This window comes from Lithobates pipiens, unplaced genomic scaffold (genome assembly GCF_037356315.1).
Source record: "Lithobates pipiens isolate NorthernLeopardFrog02 unplaced genomic scaffold, aLitPip1_a1.2 Scaffold_6, whole genome shotgun sequence".
NCBI lineage: Eukaryota > Metazoa > Chordata > Amphibia > Anura > Ranidae > Lithobates > Lithobates pipiens.
Window position 1 is genome coordinate 7,812,599 of NW_027507881.1, and position 14,112 is coordinate 7,826,710.

The 14,112-nt window shown below is 52.7% G+C and overlaps 1 protein-coding gene across 1 annotated transcript in view; it reads right to left on the minus strand.

Moving 5' to 3' along the window:
• Window positions 1-436: 436 nt before the first annotated feature.
• The window catches only part of LOC143958212 (ras-related protein Rab-11A), a 33,315-nt gene continuing 19,639 nt past the window's right edge, over window positions 437-14,112 (minus strand). The window contains exons 4-5 of the mRNA XM_077467692.1: window positions 8,636-8,716; window positions 437-1,289 (exon numbers count right to left, since the gene is read on the minus strand). Of these exons, the coding sequence (XP_077323818.1) occupies window positions 1,150-1,289; window positions 8,636-8,716 (221 nt within the window). The 3' untranslated portion in view covers window positions 437-1,149. The remainder of the gene's footprint in view (window positions 1,290-8,635; window positions 8,717-14,112) is intronic.

The following is a 14,112-nucleotide window of genomic DNA, read 5'->3' on the forward strand; positions in this document are numbered from 1 at the left end:
TGGAACCCTGCTTGAGAATGGCTGCTCTAGACAGTCTGGTCTAGAGTGTAATTCTTGGAAAAGCAAAAAAACTTTTAGAGATAGAAATAAGCCCAAGAGATTTTATGCAGCTCCTTGAACTTAACTCGTAGTGTGCCTTCATGATTTAACAAAGTGGATGAACTCCTGGAATTCAGCTTGAAGCAACAACTTGCATGTTATCTGCCATGAAGACCTTTATTTTCAGCAGTGAGCTCAGATAAAGACTGTGAAAGAGTCAAGTGGCTGAAAATAATGCATTATAGCAGCTACCAATTGAACAGCAAAGAAAACCAGCAAAAAGAAGAAGTCGCTAAGCCTGTTTGAATAAAGAAGCCATCTCCTCTCAAGTCTTCCTACATATCTTCTGGCTGAATGCCGCTACTTAGAAGAGCATGAACAGATCCACCTGAAGTAGTATGGTTCAACAGTATAAACACTTTATTACACATCACACCTGTTTTTTTTTTTTATCATGTAGTTTCTAGAGATCAAAACAGCGGATCTAGCAATGAGTGACATACAAGTGACATTATCTATTACTGGTCGAGAGTGGGGAGAAAAAAAAAAACAAAAAAAAAAAAAACAAAAGGGAGAAAAAAACAAAAAAAGATCTGTTGAGTCACAAGGTATCAGGAGAGGATGCCTCCAGCAGGCAACATGCGTTTATTTCATATATTATACAGACATCTCTGAGTGGAGACAGGAAGAGGGAGGGGGAGGGGACTAGGGCAGACCTGGAATCATTGTATTTGTAGAGAAGAAAGAAGAAGGGAAGAAGGCGGAGCACAGGAAGAGAAGAGAGAGAGAGCGTGAAAGAGGATTAGATCATTTCCTTAATACAGAAAGTCAAAAATCAAAAAAAGAATTTTAAGACATGTAAAAATCCAGATGGAATAGTAAAATTAAAGTTCTTACACACATACACTCAAAACAAAAAAAAAAAATATATTAACAAAAAAAAAAAAAAAAAAAGAAAAAAAAAAAATAGAATTCCAAAGAGTCCAGTGCAGGACGTGGGGAATATACAGAGCCTGGCACCTCTAGAACTGGGCACAGGTATTGGGCCTGGGCCCCCCTCCAGAGCTGGACACAGGGAATGGAAGCCTGGCACTGTGCAGGCAGCGGCCGTTATATGTTCTGACAGCACTGCATCTTTGGTTTGTTTTCAGTGGTGGGTGGGACATGTATGGGGACAACGTTGTTACTTGGGGACATGTCGTTTTCACGTCTGTCAGACATCTGCTTTTGAGACACAATGCGGTAAATTTCTGAAAGACAAAAAGAGAAATTTGGTAAAAATTCAGACACAATGAGGACCCGTCACTCTTCTCTGGCAATAATCAAACGATAGCTGAAAAGACTCACTTATACAGTGATCAGCCATAATATTATAAAGTGAATAACATTAATCATCTCATTACAGTAGCATCTAAAAGTGGGTGGGATGTATTCGGCAGCAAGTGAACATGTTGTCCCTGAAGCTGTTAGGCTGAAAGCATGGTTGCACCGATACTCGTTCTCCTGCAAATAGTGCAATACCTGAAATAGATACCTTACAAAATGAATGCACTCAAATTGCACTGCACAGAATCGAATGTGATTTGAACAGAAATGTGATGCGATTCCTGTCTGAATTGCATGCGGTTTCCTCCACCACTCCTGTATGATCCCAGGTTTCTCATAGTAACTTCAGCCTGGGTTCAGAGGAGCAGCACGGGGAAACCAGATACGATTTTGGACAGGAATTTCACTGCTTTCCTGTTTAAATTGCATTTGATTCTTTGCAGTGCGCTTTGAGCACATTTCATTTTGTATGGGTTCAAATCGCTCCGCAAAAGGTATCAAGTTCAGGTATTGTAGCATTTGCACAAGTAAATGCTTAGTATCTGCACCATCAGTGTCGGACAGGAATTCCTATTCAAATTGCATGCAATACTTGGCAGTAGGATTCGAGCCCATTCATTTTGTATGGGCTCAAATCGCACTATAAAAAAAAAAAAAAAAAAAAAAAAAAAGGTATCCATACTCAATATTGGCAAGTACATGATTGAAAATATCAATACTCACCTGAAAAAAAAAAAAAAAAAAAAAAAAAAAAAGGGGGAGAAAATAAAAATAAAATAACTAAAAATAAAAACTGTATTGTGCAACCTTAGCTGAAAGCAGAAACAAAAAAAAGTGGGCAAGTGTAAGGATTTGAGCAACTGACTTTGTAATGGCTAGACGGGGGCAGAGCAATTCCAAAAACAGCAGCTTTTGTGGGACGTCCCTGGTCCACAGTGGTCAGGACTGACCAAAAATGTGGTCCAAGGAAGGTAAACTGGTGAACGTGCAAACACAGGGCCATGGGCAGCCAAGGCTCGATGCACGCGAGAAGCAAAGGCTGACCTGTGTAGTCCGATCCAATAAAAGAGCTACTGTAACTCAGATTGCTAAAAAAAATAAAAATAAAAGCTGGTTCTGATAGAAAGGTGTCAGAACATACATAGCATCGCAGTTTGTTGTGTATGGGGCTGGGTAGCTGCAGATCGGTCAGGGAGCCCGTACTGATCTGTGTCCACAACCAAAAGCACCTACAATGGGCAGCTGGTTCTAGTGAGTGGGAGCAACAGCGCCCCCCGTGCCCGGCGGCCAGTGGGAGCAACAGTGCCCCCCCCCCCCCCAGTGCCCGGCGGCCAGTGGGAGCAACAGCGCCCCCCCCCAGTGCCCGGCGGCCAGTGGGAGCAACAGCGCCCCCACCCCCCCCCCCCCGTGCCCGGCGGCCAGTGGGAGCAACAGCGCCCCCACCCCCCCCCGTGCCCGGCGGCCAGTGGGAGCAACAGCGCCCCCACCCCCCCCCCGTGCCCGGCGGCCAGTGGGAGCAACAGCGCCCCCACCCCCCCCCCCGTGCCCGGCGGCCAGTGGGAGCAACAGCGCCCCCACCCCCCCCCCGTGCCCGGCGGCCAGTGGGAGCAACAGCGCCCCCAAAACCCCCCCCCCCGTGCCCGGCGGCCAGTGGGAGCAACAGCGCCCCCAAAACCCCCCCCCCGTGCCCGGCGGCCAGTGGGAGCAACAGCGCCGCCGCCCCCCCCCGTGCCCGGCGGCCAGTGGGAGCAACAGCGCCGCCCCCCCCCCCCCCCCGTGCCCGGCGGCAGTGGGAGCAAACAGCGCCGCCCCCACCCCGTGCCCGGCGGCCGTGGGAGCCAACAGCGCCGCCCCCCCCCCCGTGCCCGGCGGCCAGTGGGAGCAACAGCGCCCGCGCCACCCCCGTGCCCGGCGGCCAGTGGGAGCAACAGCGCCGCCCCCCCCCCGTGCCCGGCGGCCGTGGGGAGCAACAGCGCCCGCCGGCCCCCCCCGTGCCCGGCGGCCAGTGGGGAGCAACAGCGCCGCCCGCCCCCCCGTGCCCGGCGGCCAGTGGGGAGCAACAGCGCCGCCGCCCCCCCCCGTGCCCGGCGGCCAGTGGGGAGCAACAGCGCCGCCCCCCCCCCCGTGCCCGGCGGCCAGTGGGGAGCAACAGCGCCGCCCCCCCCGTGCCCGGCGGCCAGTGGGGAGCAACAGCGCCGCCCCCCCGTGCCCGGCGGCCAGTGGGGAGCAACAGCGCCGCCCCCCCCGTGCCCGGCGGCCAGTGGGGAGCAACAGCGCCGCCCCCCGTGCCCGGCGGCCAGTGGGGAGCAACAGCGCCGCCCCCCCGTGCCCGGCGGCCAGTGGGGAGCAACAGCGCCGCCCCCCCGTGCCCGGCGGCCAGTGGGGAGCAACAGCGCCGCCCCCCCGTGCCCGGCGGCCAGTGGGGAGCAACAGCGCCGCCCCCCCGTGCCCGGCGGCCAGTGGGGAGCAACAGCGCCGCCCCCGGCGGCCAGTGGGGAGCAACAGCCCGCCCCCCGTGCCCGGCGGCCAGTGGGGAGCAACAGCGCCGCCCCCCCCCCCGTGCCCGGCGGCCAGTGGGGAGCAACAGCGCCGCCCCCCCGTGACCGCGGCGCCAGTGGGGAGCAACAGCGCCGCCCCCCGTGACCGGCTGCCAGTGGGGAGCAACAGCGCCGCCCCCCGTGCCCGGCTGCCAGTGGGGAGCAACAGCGCCGCCCCCCCGTGCCCGGCTGCCAGTGGGGAGCAACAGCGCCGCCCCCCCGTGCCCGGCTGCCAGTGGGGAGCAACAGCGCCGCCCCCCCGTGCCCGGCTGCCAGTGGGGAGCAACAGCGCCGCCCCCCCCGTGCCCGGCGGCCAGTGGGGAGCAACAGCGCCGCCCCCCCGTGCCCGGCGGCCAGTGGGGAGCAAAGCGCCGCCCCCCGTGCCCGGCGGCCAGTGGGGAGCAACAGCGCCGCCCCCCCCGTGCCCGGCGGCCAGTGGGGAGCAACAGCGCCGCCCCCCCCGTGCCCGGCGGCCAGTGGGGAGCAACAGCGCCGCCCCCCCGTGCCCGGCGGCCAGTGGGGAGCAACAGCGCCGCCCCCCCCGTGCCCGGCGGCCAGTGGGGAGCAACAGCGCCGCCCCCCCGTGCCCGGCGGCCAGTGGGGAGCAACAGCGCCGCCCCCCCGTGCCCGGCGGCCAGTGGGGAGCAACAGCGCCGCCCCCCCGTGCCCGGCGGCCAGTGGGGAGCAACAGCGCCGCCCCCCCCGTGCCCGGCGGCCAGTGGGGAGCAACAGCGCCGCCCCCCCCGTGCCCGGCGGCCAGTGGGGAGCAACAGCGCCGCCCCCCCCGTGCCCGGCGGCCAGTGGGGAGCAACAGCGCCGGCCCCCCCGTGCCCGGCGGCCAGTGGGGAGCAACAGCGCCGCCCCCCCCCCGTGCCCGGCGGCCAGTGGGGAGCAACAGCGCCGCCCCCGGCGGCCAGTGGGGAGCAACAGCGCCGCCCCCTCCGTGCCCGGCGGCCAGTGGGGAGCAACAGCGCCGCCCCCCCGTGCCCGGCGGCCAGTGGGGAGCAACAGCGCCGCCCCCCCCCCCGTGCCCGGCGGCCAGTGGGGAGCAACAGCGCCGCCCCCCCCCGTGCCCGGCGGCCAGTGGGGAGCAACAGCGCCGCCCCCCCCGTGCCCAGCGGCCAGTGGGGAGCAACAGCGCCGCCCCCGGCGGCCAGTGGGGAGCAACAGCGCCGCCCCCCCCGTGCCCGGCGGCCAGTGGGGAGCAACAGCGCCGCGCCCGGCGGCCAGTGGGGAGCAACAGCGCCGCCCCCCCCGTGCCCGGCGGCCAGTGGGGAGCAACAGCGCCGCCCCCCCCGTGCCCGGCGGCCAGTGGGGAGCAACAGCGCCGCCCCCCCCGTGCCCGGCGGCCAGTGGGGAGCAACAGCGCCGCCCCCCCGTGCCCGGCGGCCAGTGGGGAGCAACAGCGCCGCCCCCCCCGTGCCCGGCGGCCAGTGGGGAGCAACAGCGCCGCCCCCCCGTGCCCGGCGACCAGTGGGGAGCAACAGCGCCGCCCCCCGTGCCCGGCGGCCAGTGGGGAGCAACAGCGCCGCCCCCCGTGCCCGGCGGCCAGTGGGGAGCAACAGCGCCGCCCCCCGTGCCCGGCGGCCAGTGGGGAGCAACAGCACCGCCCCCGTGCCCGGCGGCCAGTGGGGAGCAACAGCGCCGCCCCCCGTGCCCGGCGGCCAGTGGGGAGCAACAGCGCCGCCCCCCGTGCCCGGCGGCCAGTGGGAGCAACAGCGCCCCCCCGTGCCCGGCGGCCAGTGGGAGCAACAGCGCCCCCCCGTGCCCGGCGGCCAGTGGGAGCAACAGCGCCCCCCCGTGCCCGGCAGAAATACCCTTCTGAAATCTAATTATTCTCTGCTGATGGGGCTCACATAGTCCCTAGGGAAAGGGGAGAATCCAAGTTCACGCAAAGCCACTAACTGCCTGAACTTCATTCCTGCCAAGATCCTTCAGAGAGATGAATGGCCGTTCGCACGTCAGAGGAACAAAATCCCAAGGATTCCAGGAAAAAACAAATGACTGACTGTATAAACGCTTATAATAGTTTGGTATATAGTTTTAAAATACTGAAGAAAAAAAAAAAAAAAAAAATCCAGAGGTCTACTTTAAAAACAGCTTGATATTTGCCAGCCCTTAAGGACATCTATAGAAGGATCACTGCTGGCATATATGTGAAGTCAGCACTGTGTGTTCTCTTCTCCCTATCTGGCGACCTTGAGAATATTTGTGTCCTGAAAGTAATGCAGTATTCATCACCAAAGTGCACACAACACAGCACAAGATCTAAGAGAACAGGAAAAGGGAAGTGTACACAACAGCAAAAGACCTTTCCAAATAAGCTGGTGACACTAGAAATGTCAGGCTTGGTTGAACGTTTTTATCATCTTTAAAATAACAGGCAGTTGGCACTATTAACATTTTTTTTTTTTTTTTTTTTTTTAAACATACAAGTAGCAGCAAGTTGCATTCCATGCTTTTCAATGACAATGGTTAAAATACGTGCAACTTAAAGAGATTGTAAAGTCTTGTTTTTCTTCCTATAAAGATAAAAACAAACATGTCATAAGTACCTGCTCTGTGTAGTGGATTTGCACAGAGCAGCCCAGGTCCTCCTCTTCTCGGGTCCCTCTTCTGTGGTTCTGGCCCCTCCCCTCCTGTTCAGTGACCCCACAGTCAGGAGCTTGCTATGGGGGCACTCGAGCTAAGTCACAGCTCTCTGTGTCCATTCAGACACGGAGAACCGCACTCTCACCCCCGACTGGCTAGCTGACTGATTGGCAACAGGGGCAGCCGATGGCTGGGTCTCAGCCAATCAGGGAGGGAGAATGTCGGACAGCTGATATACTCGTGGACAATCGCTGGACAGAGGGGCTGCTGCCCACAGAAGGTTTTTAATCTTAATGCATAGAATGCATTAAGAAAAAAAAAAAAAAAATTAAAAAAAAAAAAAACACTTCTGCCTTTACAACCCCTTTAAAGCCGCAGCAACTTTAAAAAGGTTCATGCACTACTCTGGTCTGACTTTGATGCATCTTGAGACTGCAATGTAAACCCTCAAATGCACTTGTGTGGGCTCACTCCAGTGGGCGGCTCTGCGTGCCCATTGACACATGGAGATGCAAACCCCGTGAGTTTTTCAGGCAGTCTTATGTATGTATATAGACTACACCTATATTTTCTGAGTCTGACATATTCAGGGCATTATTTTGCTTTGGTCAAACTTTGCAGTTTGCCTTTATCTACAGGTGCCCCTTTACCTGTAAAAGGTAGGTTTGTTTTTTAAGTAAAAGGTTAACTATGCCTTTAAAGCGGCTTCCGGGTGTCGATCACTGGCCGCCGATGACGTCACTCCTGTGCATGTAATGCTGCATCTGTCCCCCCCGGCGCCTCTACACCGAGTACCGAGTGATCAAACACCGCCGATCGCTCGGTTCTCACAGCTCCCGAGCAGAGAGCAGCAGACTGCCAGTCACAGCTGTCTGCCCTGTCCCCTCCTCGCTCACTGGAGCGCTAGGCTGTGGAGGGGGTCCGGCTCAGGCTCTCAGCAAGTCGCTGAAAGGCTGAGCCAGGTTTCGGTGCAGGGATCCAGGGCGGATCCCAACTTTGTTGTCATTACTATGCGGAGCCTGGACCGGCTCTGATGTCAGCAGAGAGCGGACTAGTTAAAAGCTTGTAGGAGGAGTTTTCATTCTCCTCCGATTGTCCTATGAGGCTGCATGACCCCCTGTGGCCCTCTGCCTGGACAGTGCTAATCGGCCTTTTGCTGATCACATGTATCCACCCAAGGAAAAAAAAAAAAAAAAAAACTCTAGCAATACACAAACTGAGCATGTGCAGAGTGCCCTCAAGGCTCTGTTATATCAGGAGATGGATTGGGAAAAGTGGAAGAAGGGGAGGATAAGAGAAGACAGAATTAACCCCTTCCACAGTGAGGAAAACAAGCATGCTTTAACTGCAGGGGTGCCCAACCTTTTGAAGAGCGAGGGCCACTTGACCGACTTTGTAACCGATCACGGGCCACATGGAGCCGAGCGAGCGGAGGACAGGTCAGTGTCCACTCTGCATATGCAGAGCAGACACAGACACACCCCACTCTACGAGCCCTCCAATCCGACCTGCCCAGAATGAAGTGGAGAGATTCCCATCTGTTTTTTTTTTTTGCGGATTGGAGGTAGGCGGGGTAAACAGACACAAACTCGTTTACATCTGCTGCTCCATAGAGGGTCCGATTGGATAGGACAATTCGGTTTACCTGAACCGCGGGTGCAGTGCACCTGTGGCTTTCCTCAGCTGCACTTTGCCATAGACTTATGATATACAGCAGGTGTTGTGCACTTTCTGAAAGCGCACCAAACCCACAAATAACACAAGTTATGGCTCAGTGCAGGCAACGACCTGAGATCTGAGGCAGGAGGTCGTGGGCCACATCAGAGGGCTCCACGGACCACGTGGCCCCCAGGCTCTCCCACATTGCTGCATATGCAGACGGATTTTATGGTTGTGGGTTTAGCATTAATGCATATGTCACGCACCTGATAGAGTTTGGGGTGACTATTATTGGCACCGTATATTTTTCACAGATGTAAAAGGAGCCCAAACAGGGCCTAAAAGTGGAGACTGCTGTTGGATTGTTATATGCAAAACAAGCACCTTTATTACTTGCATTCTATCCTGTGGTGCCATGCCAAACAAGCAACCAGGGCATAGCTGACAATAGTTCAGAACGCAACAGTGCTCATAGTCTTTACCTGTCAGGATCGTTTGGAAAGCAGCCTCCACATTTGTAGAGTCCAGGGCTGAAGTCTCGATGAAGGACAAACCATTCTTTTCTGTACAAAAGAAAAAATTGCAAGTCAGATTAGGTGAGAACATAAAACAAATGCTTTAATATTGCTAAGAAACAGGCAATTATAGCAGCAAAGCAACCGACAGAAATCAGAATTTTTAATTATAATATACAAGAAAAAGGCTGGGTTTTAAAGCGGAGCACCAGGCTCCCCAGAAAATTTAAAGTCAGCAGCTACAAATACTGTAGCGGCTAACTTTTAATATAAGGAAACTTAACTGTCCGGGCATCCAGCAATGTCTCACACGGGCAGATTCTTCAATAGGCTTCAGGTGCAGGCGCTGGCATCTCAAGTAAGGGAAACGGGCAGAGAAGCCTTGCGGCTTCACAGCTGGTTTCCTACAGTGTATGCACCCTTTTTAATGGCCCTGTAGTCTTCTGGACTCTGGGAGCCAGAAGACCGCGGGGGAAGGAGGCGCGGCATCTGAGCCCCCCCCCCCCCCCCAAGAAAAAGTGCCAAATGTGGCAGTGGATGGGGAAGAGTTTCAAACAAGCATTTCCCCTTTTTGTTCAGCTGAAAAAATTCTAAGTCAGCAGCTACAAATACTGTAACTACTGGCTTTTAAAGAATATTGGGACACTACCCATCCAGGGATCCTGCAATGCCGGCACCCCAGCCGATTTTAGGACTGGCTCTCGGGTGCTGCCGCAGCCGTTGCTAGTAAGGAGACCCGGCGGCGAAGCCTTTTTAGCTTCACAGCCGGTTCCCTGCTGCTCATGCGAAGCATGCTGCACTAACTGGACCAGCAGCGGGTGAAGGCCGAACTTCCGAGGAGATGTCGCTGCGGCGTAATCGTCTCCCGGAAGTGGCAATCCAGGAGACAGTCCCATATAGCCAGCAAAGAGACAGTCCATATAGCCAGCAAAGAGACGGTCCCATATAGCCAGCAAAGAGACAGTCCCATATAGCCAGCAAAGAGACAGTCCCATATAGCCAGCAAAGAGACAGTCCCATATAGCCAGCAAAGAGACAGTCCCAAAAGCCAGCCAAAGAGACAGTCCCATATAGCCAGCAAAGAGACAGTCCCATATAGCCAGCAAAGAGACAGTCCCATATAGCCAGCAAAGAGACAGTCCCATATAGCCAGCAAAGAGACAGTCCCATATAGCCAGCAAAGAGACAGTCCATATAGCCAGCAAAGAGACAGTCCCATATAGCCAGCAAAGAGACAGTCCCATATAGCCAGCAAAGAGACAGTCCCATATAGCCAGCAAAGAGACAGTCCCATATAGCCAGCAAAGAGACAGTCCCATATAGCCAGCAAAGAGACAGTCCCATATAGCCAGCAAAGAGACAGTCCCATATAGCCAGCAAAGAGACAGTCCCATATAGCCAGCAAAGAGACAGTCCCATATAGCCAGCAAAGAGATCCCAATCCATCAAAAGAGACTTCCCCATATATTCAGCAAAGAGACAACCCCACAAATATATCCCATATAACAAGCAGACATACACATATAGCAAAGACCGACACATACGCGGCCGAATGTCTCCCAGCATTCAGCCCATGCATGCAGGTGTGGGTTCAGTTTTTATACAAATATTAATAAAATTAAGGTTTAAAACCTAAAATCAAGGCAATATTAGACAGCACCTCAATTTGAAATAACTCACTATGCAATTATAAAGCTTCCTAAATCTCTTGGGAAAATTGGTTTACCTGTTTTTTTTTTTTTTTTCTATGCAAGGTTCACCCCCTAAGCAAGCTGAGGTAGGTGTGTTTTTTTTCACAGGCGTTTATATTTTTGGGATGTGTTAATGTTGCAAGGGGAAAGTGTCCGTCATGCAGGAATGCAACAGGTACGTGCATTTTACATGCATTTCCATTTAAGTCTATGGAATCAAAAATGCACTCTGCTGTGGGTAAAAAAAAAAAAAAAAATAAATAAAAAAGTCCTTGACCCTTTCCAAAATTCGCACCAGTTGAGAAACTGCATAGAGGTGAATGTGACCCATAGGAAATCGTGTTAAAATGGACTGTAGTGCATTTTGGCAAATTTGAAGATGCACTGCAAAATGCGTAGGTGTGAACCAGGCCTAAAAAGGGTATAGGTTTTAAATATATCTGTTTATAGCAAGAGAAAAAAAAAAACAACAAAAAACAAAAAAAACACACACACACACACACACACACACACACACACACACCTGAAAATTGCTGCTTTTACCAGCCTTTATCCAGCACTGACACCCCATGCAAAGACGAGTTCTGCCACTAGAGGCAGTGTGGTAGAATTCTACTAAGTATTACCTGTATGACTAATCATTGCTCACTGTGACCTTATACAAAGATTTTCCCCAAGTACAGAGATAGCTTGAGCAAAACCTTATCTGTACTATGTGAAAAAATGTCTGTACAATCCATTCAGAATAAACCAGTTTAAATGAGGGGTTGAAGATCCGGAAATGTACCGTATATACTCGAGTATAGGCCGACCCGAATATAAGCCGAGGCCCCCAATTTACCCCCAAAAAAACTGGCAAACTTATTGACTCGTGTATAAGCCGAGGGTGAGACATGCCTGTCCATCCCTGTGTGTGTGTCCGTCCATCCCTGTGTGTCCGTCCATCCCTGTGTGTCCGTCCATCCATCCCTGTGTGTGTGTGTGTCCATCCATCCATCCATCCCTGTGTGTGTGTGTCTCCATCCATCCATCCCTGTGTGTGTGTGTCTCCATCCATCCATCCATCCCTGTGTGTGTCTCCATCCGTGTGTGTGTGTGTGTGTATGTGTATGTGTATGTGTATGTGTATGTGTATGTGTATGTGTGTGTGTGTGTGTGTGTATGTGTATGTGTATGTGTGTGTGTGTGTGTGTGTGTGTGTGTGTGTGTGTGTGTGTGTGTGTGTGTGTGTGTGTCCAGCCTACCTTTGTCCCGAGCCTCCTAATAACCAGCAATTTGTTTCATGGAGTTGGGCTTTAAAGGGACTACAGATCCCTATTTGGGATGATCCTACTTTCTTTATGGTGTTATGATGCCCTATAGGGTGAGCCATAGTGCCGGTGAAGAATAATGAATCTTTATGTACACAGGGTTATGGAAGGCATTCGAGGGCACAATAAACACATGTAATCAGGGATTGTTCTGGCCAGAATTATCTGCTGATAAGAGCAAGCAGCCGCATTCTGTAGGCATATGAATTATTAATGTTCCTCTGAAACTCTCTGGCTTGTTCTGAAAAGATAATTTCTTTGTGAGCAAAGGACTGAAAAACACACAGCACACAAGGAAGGGGGGATTTACCTTGCCTCCTTGCCTCCGTCCCGTGCCGTGTCGTGCCTTGCCTTGCCTTGCCCCCGTCCCGTCCCGTCCCGTGCCCTCTTCGTCGGCGGCCATTGTAAAATTCAAAAGCTGCGCCGCCGCCTTCGCCTGTGATAGGCGGAACACTGAATTTCCCAGCAGCCTGTGTTCCGCCTATCACAGACGTCGTATCATCCTCGTCCGTAGTACGAGGATGATACGATGTCCGTGATAGGCGGAACACAGGCTGCTGGGAAATTCAGTGTTCCGCCTATCACAGGCGAAGGCGGAGCCGGAGGCGCGGCTTTTGAATAGAATGGCCGCTGTCTGTCTGCTCGACACGCTGTTCGAGCGGGCAGACAGCGATGACTCGAATATAAGCCGAGGGGGGCACTTTCAGCCTCAAAAAAGAGGCTGAAAATCTCGGCTTATACTCGAGTATATACGGTACGGCTATTTAACATATGAAGTGCTTGTTCAATTTAACCCCTTGCCCACTGGGCACTTTTACCCTTCTTCCTATGCCCAGGCCAATTTCTAGCGCTGTTACACTTTGAATGACAATTGCGCAGTCATGCAACATTGCGTACCCATATAAAACGTCAACTTTTTTGGTGGTATTTAATAACCACTGGGGTTTGAATTTTTTGCCAAAAAAAAAAAGGATGCAGTTTGTCAGAAAATGTTGTAAATAAGTACTTTTTCGCCTTCACTGATGTGCGCTGCGGTGCTGATGGGTACTGACAGGCTGCACTAATGAGGTGGGACTGATGAGGTGGCACTAATATGCAGTACTGATGAGTACCGAAAGGCAGCACTAATGGACATCGATAGGCAGGCACTGGTGTCAATTTGTACTGATTGGTGTCACTTGCTGGGCACTGTTGGTTCTGCACTGATAATCCTACTAAACCCTACTCTACATATTGGGGGGAGTGGGTACCTACTGCCGACTCAGTTTGCCGCTACAAACTGAGCCAGAAGTTCACTCCCCCCCCCCCCCCCCCCCCGCCACAGCCGGACCAGTCACAAAGTGCAGCAGGGAAACTGGTTGTGAAGGTGCAAGGCAAGATGGCGGCGCCAACACTCGATAGCCGTTGGAAAAAAAAAATAAAAAATCGTCTCGGGTGAGGACACTACTGGATTCCTGGACAGGTAAATGCCCTAATATTAAAAGGTCAGCAGCAACAGTATTTGTAGCTGCTGACTTTTTTTTCTGAAGGAGCCTGGAGCTCCTCTCCAACTATTCTGACAGCGATCTTATTTGGTCACATGATCTCCTCAGCGGCCAGCTTCAGTGAAGGAGGGATCCCCGACAACTGCTGCATTGCCCGGATGCGACATTACCCATTGGCTTACTACTGGGCATCTGTTAGCTGTCCATCCTCTAAGCTGATCACTGCCAATCAAAAAACAGACAGGCATAGTAAAACTAAAATAAAAAAAAAAAAAAAAAAAAACTTTAACCCTCATTTTGAATAGAGTAAGAGATGGCAAAAAAATAAAAAAATAAAAAAACTGATGGTTTATAACCATTTGTGTCCCATTTGGGATTATTCCCTTCACTTCCTGTCGCACAGCCAACACAGAAAGTGAGGAAATCCCCAATTTCCCAATCTGGTGACATTCCAAAATGTGAGAGTTTTTTTTTTTTTACTTTCACATTGAAAAACGGCAAACAAAAACAAACGGAGAAGGTGAATCTACCCAACGGGGACACAGACAGCAACAGGCGCTCTAATCCTTCACTATATCCAAAACTAAAAAATGTGCCTTTAGTTATACTTATTATTTACTTATACTATCTAAAATGACTGTAAATCCTTCTATGCATCAAGTGTCTGGCCTCAGGTGATGCACCAATTAAACAAATCCTCAGAAGTTGTACCCGCTTACCTGAAGTCTTCTCTACATCCCTTTAATGTGGTAGTAAAGCCCACTTTGTTATTTTTACTTACAGGTCAGCTTACAAGAAGGCTTACCTGTAGAAAAAAAATGAATATCTCCTAAACGTGCACAGTTTAGGATATTCACCCTGCATGCAGCCAGTGACATCACTGGTGCACGCGCTCTGAAGGTACAGCATACCTTCACCAGAGCCGGAATACAGGGCTCCCACGTATACTCACAAGTGAC